Below are 12,103 nucleotides of genomic sequence, written 5' to 3'. Positions count from 1 at the left end.
TGGATTTTGATGGTTTAAATTTTTAGGTTTAAATGAATGTATGTATACATGTGTAGTTTGTTGTTGGATTTTGCTCTTACTTAATCTCGATTTCCATACGATCATGTTTATGTGCTAAATTTTGTATTTTTTAGACATATAATTCGATTTCCAAGTCAATGAATTTGCATGGTACAGTGTAAATGTTGAACTTTAGTGTAAATTTGTGTTGTGATGTTTTGGTGTGCCCTGCCAGATGAACCCCTGGTAGACAAAGCCATTGATTTTCCAGAGATAAATAACTGGAATCAAAAGAAAAGAAGAGCGTTGATGGAAAGGTGAAGAGCAAACAAGAAGGGAATGTGTTATAAATAGGGGAAATTTCACAAAAAGGAGGGAAAATTGGAAGGGAAATTAGGAGGGAAATGAAATGAGAGGGGCAATGTTGTATTTTTAGCCTCCTGACCTTTAAAACGCTGAAAACAAAGTATAATTAACATTTAATTAACGGCAAGCTTACTGTAGTAAATTAGGGAAAAGTTTAGGGGTACCGGTGATAATGAAAGTTTAATGATGTGTATCATTGATAAAAGCCAATACCTGGAGGGTATTATTGATAATTTCCCAAAATTAAATATTTGAACAATATTTAAACGAATCTAAAATTGATTATCAGAAATTCAACACAAATGACAACAAAAAAGAGTGGGAAAAAGTGTACGAAAAAGTAGAATTCAGTTGATATTCAGCAAAAAAAGACGGAGTCCCAATCCCAAAACTGAGAAAACTTATTGCAATTGCCATTCTGGAAAAAATAAATCCAAAGTTCATCATCGCAATTCACAATTTACTTCAAATTTTGCACACAACGCATAATTTCGCTGCATCTTTGGGACTCAATTTTTGCAGAATCAACCGCAGAATTTCGTTCGGTAAATGATCGAAATCTCCAATCCTAGATGATGATGATGAATTTCTACTGTTGTTAGAAGAGCATCTTATAATAGAAGAAGATGAAGAAGAAGAAGTGTTGGATATCACTGAATCCCAAACTTTTTTGAGCAACATCGTTGATTGATTTCAACGTTAATTATCAATACTCAAATTCATGATTATCATAATGATGACAATGATGAATTGATTACGGTGAAATATGGGCAAATTAGATGCTACACCAAGTAGCTTTGAGATGTACACAAAAAAAATTTCATATTTTTTTAAAATTTACTAGTGGCACATACGCTGGGCTCCGCGTTGTTTTATCCTTACGAATAACCTCAAACAATAGACGTAGGTGGAAAGAAAGATTACCGATCAATATGCACAAATATTATACACATAATAGTTTACGAATATATAAGAACGGTACAGATCATATTAGAGGGTCAATCGCTACATTTTCAAGCAGCTATGGATGGGTTTTTTCGATTGTCCTTCCTCTGTGGCTCCCGCCTAACCATGTACCAATTTCCCTCATTCGATTATAAATTATGTCATATATAAACCAACTCCTGTATTTGAAGCTTCCAAAATTATTGTTGATCTCTTTTGGTGTACGAATACACTACTATAGTTAATTTTCTTGAGGTATTGTAATTAGTTGTTATTGTTTTTTTTTTGTTGTAATATATTTTGTACCATTATTGTTACTAATTTTCCTGGAGGTGTTATAATTATTTGTCATTTGGTTTGGGACCTACTACCCTCTCTGAAAACGTACTTGTTCGCGACTCCGGGGGGTTTCAGGTTGCCGTTGGTATCTGTGCAGCTTTTTGGTCGCCCTTGTTGGTGGTGTCTTCCGGCGTTCTTGTTGGGCTGTGACCTATTGCCCTCTAAAATCGCACTTCCTTGTTGGTGGCCCCAAATCGGCCTTATTCGCGACTCCATTGTTTTTCAATATGGATTTTCGCGTTTTTAATTATCTTAAAAAGGACAACCGAAATATATTACAGAGTATATGGTTACAAAATATGACCTTTAGATACCGCGTTGAATTGTACCGGCACAATTTAATTTAAAAACAATACACTAAAAAAATACATTAATATATTATAATTTCACTAATACATACGTAAATCAATAAAAGATACAGATACTTCGTTCAACATAATCTTAAAAAAAATCATAAAAAAAAAAAGAACTAACTAAAATAACGATGCATGAAACTGACAAACGGAACACACAACTAAAAAGGAACACGTTAAGAAGACATTGTTCTATGAAACACACAATAACGAAGTAAAATGGAGAAACCAACAGATCCAAACTAGCGATCATCTTTTTAGGATATCAACTTATCGTGCGTAGTCTCGATATATAATATTGAACTTGGCACAATTGGCACATAACCTCATTCTTCTTTATGAATTTGTCGAACATATTCCAATTCTCATCTTCAGAACCGAGACTTCCACGACATATGTTCTCCAAGAAGAATCGCCTATCTTCAACTACCTTCGCCAAACGTATATGGTGATTGATTATAAAAATTCAAGACATTTTTAAGACGGAAAGTGTGAACAAACTATCCATATTGCCTTCATGGTATAAAATAACTGCCCTCAAATAATCTTCATATTCACTATCATCGAGATGGCTAATGTAGTATTTAGCCATTTCAGCATTTTTTTAACCAAAAACATATCGAACGCAACTTTGACTATATCTTCTCAATCGGTTAGCAATGAAGGAGAAGGAGGAGGTGTATAGGTTCTTCTAGAGTTGATGTACTTGATGATTTAGGAGGTGATTTAGGAGGTGAATATGTTCTTGGTTATTTAGAGGAAGACGAAGCCATGAATAATATTTTTTTTGGAAGTAGATGTTAAGGAATTTAGTGATGAGGACAATGAAGAAGTACGGTTATATTTATAGTAACCCATTTGATGGCGGTAGAGGTTTCATAACTTGTTTAAATATACGGTTGTCTCCGTATTACCTGTTCTACCTCCTAATGTACTATTAATAGTCTTAATTACAATATTGATAACTGTATCTAGTACACAAGTTCATGGACGAATATTAAACGTGCACAAAAAGTAGACAAACGATTTCATACGGAGAGATGTACAGTTGAACCTAGACACCACCGCTAGTTTACAATTACTACATTGATGACGACCGAATCTTTATGTCTCGGTGACTTTATTATGAGTGTCGAGGTTCTCAGCGAGTGTAAATTACAGTAGCTGGAATGGAAGGAGTGCTTGCCGAAGTTGTTTGTACTGCAATGCTGGCCGATACATCATGTTCAGCTTTCTGTGACCCTGCAACTTTGGCTTCAGCCAGCCTAGCCTTTTTTCGCGCGACATATTCCTTTTCGGCCTGGGAGGCCTCTCTGATTATGGTCTCATCCATGTCGGCTAAGTTTTCCACCAAGTCAATTAGGTAGTTCGCATCGGCATGGAATGACAACCTAACACATGAGTTCCACCCCGAATCCCAGGCCTTATCAATCTGCACGTTCTTGCTAAGGAGGGCCGCTTGCAATCGGTCATTATCAGCTTTGTACTAAGCAAACTCTTCCATGGATTTCCTGGCCACCTCCTGTGCTTCGGCAAGCCTTTTATTAATATCATAAGCCACCTCCTTATGCTTTGCTTGAACAGCTTCAGCAACGTACATCCACTAGGACACGGCTTCTTTGGACTTCTCCTCGCAGATTTCCAACTTTGCCAAGAAGTTCGTCTTTATAGTCGTTAACTGTGACCGAATGTCTGCTGGTTCTAATTTGCCATCAAACACGACTTTTGTTAGGCGTCCCAGCTTCTCTTCTAGATTCTGCACTTCTACTTGTAACCTTTCGAGTCTCAGCCTTATCATGTTCGGCATTTTCAACAGAAAGTGCAGTTGCACGGACTGCCTGGAAAACAAAGAGGCAACTATGGTTAATGGAAGAGGCAGGCAGTACTGAACAACAAGAATATTAAAATCATACCTCCATCAGGTAGAATTGGGCCTCTTGTTCAGGCTTTCTTTCCATCTCAGCTGGTATTTGAAGCCATGCTGTAGCAACATTTGACCATAATCGGGCTTTCTTTATAGCATTTTGTTCGGGGAGGTCCCCGAACGAGCTGACAATTTTATTCCGCACCCCCGCAAACACATCTCTCACTCTCTGAGGGACATGAATGGTTTCTATGTTATATAGTGGCTCCCCAATTCCGGATAAGCCAGACATAGAAAGAGATAGCCACCCTTCATTTGAGGTATATGGCCAGCCCTCATGGCTGTTAATACGCTGGTGACCTCGAGCGATTGTTGCCGATTTTACTGATTCTACCGCTCTTGTTGAGTATGTTGATCATTATGATGTTTATCTAAAGACAGTGGTAGGACAATGTGCATTGTATCAACTGGTCGCGGCACTCGTAGCAGTCCGGAGAGAGACATGCTGTTTTCGTCATTTTCACTACGACAAATTCGCTTCGAAGAAGGTACATTTTCGCCAGGTGCCGCATCTCTTTTTCTCCAACGATATACCTCGGTCGAGCATTTAATTGGATCCACTTCAACTCACACCGCACCTCCTTGGTCTGATATTGGATCAGTAACACCTGTCGGACTGCCTTTATTGCCGCTAGTCACATTGGGTCCTTAAGCATTCTCTTTGTTGCGGTTGTCTTTCTCAGAGTGTTGGTAGATACGGTGCAATGATCCCGAAGGTTGCTGTAATGGTATTAGGTTTGTTACTTAAACGAGAACGACAACAGAACAATAGTGACAATAACTCGGGCAACTCGCCGATTCAGGATCGTGAATATCGCCAGTCTCTACCCCCCTGCAGGGCTTGATACATAAACTTGATGTTCAGATTCGATAGTAGTCTGCACAAAGATTACATTAGTATCATCTCTAATACATCTATGAATCGACCAAACATTAAAGGGGACGGAAGAAGAACAGAGTGAACACTCTGACACCAACAGTATATGTATTTATACATACAAACATATAATTTAAAAATATACACATATGTTTTTCATTAGAAGACAATACAGATAAGACTACAATAATAATAAAATTAAAAATTCCGAGAATCACAATAGAGGAATAGTGACAAGTATTCGGGTAACTCACTGACTCAAGGCCATGATTTTGTGTGCTCTTGTCTCGCCTGCAGGGTTAGATGGATGAAGTTCAGGATCGGCTCAAGCAGTTGCCTGTACAAAAACTACATTAGTATCATTTACAACACATCTAATTCAGGCAAACATTAAATAGGACGGAATAAGAGGAGAGTAAACACACTAATACGAACAATATGTATACACATTCACACACATATAATCTAACAGTAATACACACAGTACGTGATTGATTAGAAAGAAAATACAAACAAGTCCATAGTAATAATAAAATTAAAAATTCTGAGAATAACAACAGAAGAACAGTTATAAGCATTCGGGTAACTAATAACCGACTGAAGACTATGATCTTTGTGTGTTTGAGGTTCAGCTTGAACAATTGCATGCGCAAAGATTACATTAGTATTATCTCTAATACACCTATGATTTTGACAAACATTATAAAGGACGGAAGAAGAGAAGAGAAAACACACTAACACCAATAATCTATATATGTATATACAGACGCATATAATCGAACAGTAATACATACAACATGTGATTGATTAGAAGGGAAATATAGACAGGACCATAGTAACAACAACATTAAAAAATCTCCTAAACAGTGTTAATAATCACATGAAAATTTATCTCTTCCCATGCAAACTAAAGCAGAGCACTACATAACAAACGGGGGAAAAAAGGGACAAGAAAGGACACCATTTGCGTTCAGCACACATGATAAAGACTTTATATGGAAGAGTGCACCATGCCAAGACTGAAACATGCAAGGAAAACAGTCTGATGGCTCAATGTAATTACTCCAAACAAGTACACACAATACACTAACTAAGTCGAACAGATCACGAGTCCCGAACATCCATACTCAAGTACTACAGATAAAATTAATAACTCTATTCGTCTTCCAAATAAAGCATTCGTATACCGTCCTGGGTTAATAGTGGTTGACGAAGTAGGCCCCATTTCGGTAGCAACTGTGGAACGTTCACCATCAAAGGGGTCGCTTTTCCGCGAGAAATCTTTTTGGGCATTGGTTTCATCGTCAGACACTGTACCGAGCAACCTTTTTATCCTCGGCCACTTGTAATCCGTGACTTTCAACTTTGGATGTTGTACAATGATGTCTCGATTAGAAGAAGCCCCTAATAGCTTGTAGTTAATCCTAGAGTGCTCTTCGGACAATGTCACACAAGTACATAAGAAGGTCATTAACGTCCAAGCACAAGAATACCTGCTAATTTTCGGCTGAGACCGCACATTGATAGATTCCTCCTTTACGATGTACTAGACATCCAAAACCCAGTATAGTGGTACCTGACGCGAAGGCTTTTCCGCATGCGTTGATCTAAAATACTTTAGTTGGTTCTTGTCGTTTTTGGTCAGTTGCTTTACGAGCCATACCATGTTGGGGTCGGATTTAAGGAAACATTTTGGTGCTCCATATCTGTATGGATGATTCGATTTTACTGGCACTCTCATCCAGAGCCATTCGTCGTGCCAATATTTATCGTAGCTGATATAAGGATATATTGTGTAAAATCCATCACGGTTATTTATCGTCATCCAACCCTTACCCCTGCTATTTTTCTGAAGGACGTGCATTATGTCGAATGCCACTAACGTGGGTTTAAATTAAAGCCGATAAATTTACTAGTTCACACATATGAAATGGTTCGCCATATGCTCATAGGAGTCAACTGAGCAAGACTGACATTGTAATCGTTTAGAATGGTGGTGATGAATGGATGCATAGGAACTCGCAGGCCATGTTTGAAATGTCGTAGGTACACTCCCACATAATGATCCTACAGATCGTCCGTCTCTTTCGGCTTTGGTGGATGCGCAATCGTATCACCTTCGTTGGGCATTCGCAACCAATAACATCTTGTTCCATTACTTCGTATAAAACCTCCGCTATCTTCGCCAAATTGGAATTGAGCGAGAAAGATGCCGGCGACGGTGTCTGCAAGACATCTTCATGAGTCTCCTTATCTACGACCTCTGCCGCTCGCTCATCACTGATCGGTGGTATTGCATTCACATCATTTCCATCGTCATCGCTGCCTAACCGATTTACTTGGTTAATTGGGCCAGCCCTAAAAGAAGTTCGTCGTATTGACCGGAGGATCTCTTGGTCATCAGCCGGCTCGACTGCTTTCTTTGTCTTTGTTCCCTTCCTCAGGGCCATTTTAGGATTTTGAAACTCTTTCTAGCAAAGGGAATCGGAATCAAATGGTTAATAGGATGCGGTAGCAATTAGCAGGGTATTCTACTGAAAGGAGAAATGGAGATACAATTTATAGTATAGGAATTTCGTGGTGTCTGTAGTGGTTCAGATTTCGCCGGACCTTAGTAACGAATCAAGTAAGAAATGGGGAATATGGAATTGCGACCGACACGAGAAAATGCGCTGAGTATTTTCGTAGAATTAAAAGATGAAAAGTCACTGCAACAGCAAGATGTTATGAAATATTATGTTGTGTGGATATCCATTATCCTCCTTTATCAATTTGGAATGTTCTAGATATAGGGTTTATTGTTATCTAAGCAAATCTTAGTTATATTGTATGTATGTATATATATATATATATATATATATATATATATATATATCCCCACTCTATGAAATAATATAGACTGATCTATTCTCTCACCATCTCTCATATTTTCTCCTTATTTTATAACACGTTATCAGCACCAATTCTAGTCGACTGAGCGGATTCATATTGTTAATCACGATTGTTCTATACTACTATTTAAATAAGATCGCAATAGAAGGTACGCTTATGGTTTCACTAATTTTGCGTGATTAATTGATAAAACTTTGTTATCTATAATTATCAGCATGCATGAAATCGTTTTCGGATTCTTTGGCTTTACCAGATTAATTGGTTTTGTTTGTGAAAAGATCTTATATACTTCCTCCGGTTTTAGTTATTTGCAACAAAGGAATATTTTATGTCTCACAAATAATACCCCTTTGTTGCAAATAACTAAAACCGGAGGAAGTATATACTATTTGATTATGCGTATTACTTTCGTTGAATGTTAATCTATAATCATGGATACTGGTTGTTTGTATAAATTGCATTAAAATAAAAAATAAAATTATTTATATAATTATATAATCCCATATTGCACAACTTCTGAGACTAGTTGTTTATCAAGTAATTAACACATAACTTAGTGGATACTAGTATTAAAGGAAGTCGAGTAGTTGCATCAGTATTAATAAGTTTTACTTAATACTTACCCATTAATAGTTTCCCAAACTAACACAATATTTGCATATAGTTTCTACTGTGTTTGTGCGCCACTTTGTTATTCTTTAATCACTATTACGGCCAGTTTAATTAGTTTTGCATTAATCACTTTGCATCATATTGAAAACTCCCTTGGTATTACTCGAGTACTTTATTATGGTGTTAAGGTTTTTACCTAAATTGTCATACTATGTTAGACTGTTAGTATTGAAGTTGGGTTAGGCAAATATCCTGGATTACCTTTTGGTTTAAGAATCATACTTTTTGTATTAGTTAATAAGCCTTATAGATACGACTATGTAATTTACAATTTGTTCACTGCCTTATTCTTTGATTAAAGATTTACCATTAAATCCTTATTCTTATTAATTACACATTAATCTTAGGTTTGCTTTATTAATGAATTAACAAACTAGTCAAACTCTTATTGATCTAAATTACTGTTCTATTAATAAGTTTTAAAGTTTATAATTGTATCATTAAGGAGTATGCGGTTGTTCTTTGTTTTAATTAATGTAGAGGTGATCATTGGGCGGGCCGGGTCAAGGCTAAAAAATTTTGCCCATTTTTCGGGCCGGGCCGGGTCGGACCAAACTTCGGGCCGAAAAGTTTGTGCCCAAACCCGCCCCAAGTGGTCGGGCCGGACGGGCTTTTCGGGCCGGGCCAAAAAAACAACTAAAAAAGCAAAAAAACGCATTCGCAAATCCGCCCAAAAAAAAAAATCGGGCTAGGCCGACGGGCCGGGCCAACTTTGATCACCTCTAAATTAATGACTCGTTACATATGCCTTGAGTTATCACTACAAACCATTATTTAGAGCCATATACTGTAACAATAGCTAACACTAATCATGAATTTTAGCTTGGTATTAAAATTTGATACAGTAATGAAATAGGGCCTGTAATTCTACTTTATTAGGTCACGTCAAAGTCAAATATTCACGATGCTTGTCATGTTCTATTCTGATAAATTAGGCAACTAGATTGATAATACTACCTACATAATATTAGTTGAGTTTACATGTTTGTTGACTTAATTGTGAACAATAACCTCCTCAACGTAGAATTAAATAGCTATATTCTTGATAATGTTTAATACATATATATATATATATATATATATATATATATACACGTCAAATATTAACTTGCAAAATTTGAGATCTTTTATGCCTATTTTGTCATACCGTACCATATTTATAATTCCATCATACTTCGTAATTTATAATATTGTTTTATAAATTAGTGAATCATGTCAAACCTTGCAAAACTCGAATTTGTTGCTCTTGATATTACTGGAAACAACTATCTGTCTTTGGTATTAGATGCTGTTAAACATTTAGATGCAAAGGGACTTGGTGATACTATTAAAGAAAACAATACTGCAACAAGCCAAGATAAGGCTAAAGCTATGATATTCCTTCGCCATCACCTTCATGAAGGCCTTAAGACTGAGTACTTGACTGTTAAAGAACCACAAGTCCTTTGGAGTAATCTAAAGGAAAGGTATGACCACCAGAAAACTATGATATTACCAAAGGCTCGTTATGACTGGTTACATTTAAGATTACAAGACTTTAAGTCTGTGAGTGAATACAACTCAGCCATGTTTAGAATTACATCACAATTGAAATTATGTGGAGAGAAAATCACGGATGCAGAAATGTTAGAAAAAACATACTCTACTTTTCATGCAAACAATGTTATCCTGCAGACACAATACCGTGAAAAGGGTTTTACAAAATATTCTGAATTGATATCTTGTCTCCTTGTGGCTGAGCAAAATAATGAACTATTAATGAAAAATCATGAATCACGCCCAACTGGCTCTACTCCATTCCCTGAAGCGAATGCGACATCCCATAGTGGGAAAGAGCAAAAGGCTAGAGATCACGCCAGCAGTCGTGGTCGAGGCCGTGGTCGAGGTCGTGATCACGGCTGCGGACGTCGACATGATCGTGGTCGAGGTGGTTATTTTAGAAACTCATACTCTCACCAGAAGTGGGAGAATAAAGATGGAAATAAGAATGAGAAGGATAAATATGAAAATATATGCTACCGTTGTGGAGGAAAAGGCCATTGGTCTCATGTGTGTCGTACACCAAAACATCTAGTAGACCTTTATCAACAATCAATCAAACAGAAAGGAAAGAAAGTGGAAACAGATTTGGTGTACGAGGATGGCGAAGGTGATTTTGATTACGGTGATAAAACTCACCTGGAAGCAGCTGATTTCTTTCCTAATTCTGAAGAAAATAATTGAATAAATTATGATCCATTGGCGAATAACTCTATTAATTAGCTTGCATTTATTATAGAATTTTATCGTAGTATTATGATTTTATGCTTTATGGGACATTTGTTTTTTGGACAATTTTATGTTTTGGATATTTTTATGTTTTCGGATATTTCATTATTATTATTATTATCAATCATTTATTAATTTAATTTATTTGGTTTAGTGAATCTTATTTTAGTTCCTTTAATTCTATTAGAATATTAATTTGAGAATTTTTAGTATAAAGGTTCATATAATTGGGCAAGAGGAACGAATATGAGTTTTATAAGAATCATTTTACTTTGTTTGATACATGCATTGATAAGAGAATTTATGGCTCAAAAGGTGCAAGAGATTTAAAGGTAGTTGGATTAACTTAATGCCCCCACATGCAAGGATTAGGGGGAGATAGTATTAATATCATTATGTAATCCTTGCACATAAATAATAAAATATATTGATGGTCAGTTTGGTACATAAATTAACTTAAATGTTAATGTTTTATTTAATAAAAGTGGCCACATGTTAAGTAATATATTTCAAAATGATACCATCCTGAAGATGGATATGAATAGATTTCATTCCTAAAATACGCCTAAAGCGTGGTAGCTATAGCCGAGCCCAATAGATTTCAAAGATAAGAATCTTCAAATAGGAAAAGAGCAATTATTGACAATAGCAAATTTGAGGAAGTAATACATTTTGATAGATCTTTATAAGAGATTATATTTAGTAAAATGGATATGTACCATGATTATATAGAGTACTCTAGAAGAGTATAGAATTATCCAACAAGCTTAGCATGTATCAAGATTATAGTCAAAGCTCCAGCAGAGTATAAAATTTTGGATCAAGTATTAGTTGATTGTCTTGCCAATTATATAAAGAAACACATTTTGGTATTCTAATATCACATCATATTCATGGCCATGCATAAAGTAATTTTAACAAAATGATCACTAGTGTTGGAATACTGATCAAAGTTCAAATTTAGAGAAGTGACTGGATGTGATAATTAAATTAGGCCATCCGGGTTCAACAATTACCCGTTATGGAAACTTGAAGTTTGATTTGATAATGTGCTGACGCTCTCTCAATGTTGCATATATGAAATGAGTTAAATGGCAAGACATAATATTGAGATTGAGCTATTATTGAATAGTGATTTATAATAATTTGTATTGATGAAAATGTCAAGAGTAATGGGTGACCAGAAGTTCACCAGAATAATAAATATGTTATTGTCAACTATTAGGTGACCAGAATCTCACCAAATACTCTATTTAAATCTTTAAAGATCTTGAAGATCACTACCTAGTAGAATTCCAAGCAAGTGATTTATGCTTGTATAATAATTCTTTTGATTGGGGCTATTATATGTCAGCACATAAGAAATAGGAAAAGAAAGAAAAACGTACAACTGCACAGCACATGTCTCCCCATTGACATTGATCTCCAGAAGAGAACATATTATGGAAAGTGTAACAATAAATACAC

General features: G+C 36.0%; 1 protein-coding gene across 1 annotated transcript; it reads left to right on the top strand.

Annotated features, from left to right (window-relative positions):
* Window positions 1–9,580: 9,580 nt before the first annotated feature.
* LOC110726630 lies at window positions 9,581–10,591 on the top strand. The gene has a single exon (XM_021906104.1). It carries the CDS (start codon window positions 9,581–9,583, stop codon window positions 10,589–10,591), a length of 1,011 nt encoding a protein of 336 aa, XP_021761796.1.
* Window positions 10,592–12,103: the final 1,512 nt, after the last annotated feature.

This window comes from Chenopodium quinoa, unplaced genomic scaffold, assembly GCF_001683475.1.
Source record: "Chenopodium quinoa cultivar QQ74 unplaced genomic scaffold, ASM168347v1, whole genome shotgun sequence".
NCBI classification, from domain to species: Eukaryota; Viridiplantae; Streptophyta; class Magnoliopsida; order Caryophyllales; family Amaranthaceae; genus Chenopodium; species Chenopodium quinoa.
The sequence above is the reverse complement of the archived record's forward strand: the minus strand, read 5'-3'. Positions and strand labels throughout refer to the sequence as shown.

What these genes read in the sequence shown, in the direction of transcription:
- LOC110726630 (XM_021906104.1), top strand. Translation starts at nt 9,581, where the DNA reads ATGTCAAACCTTGCAAAACTCGAATTTGTTGCTCTTGATATTACTGGA.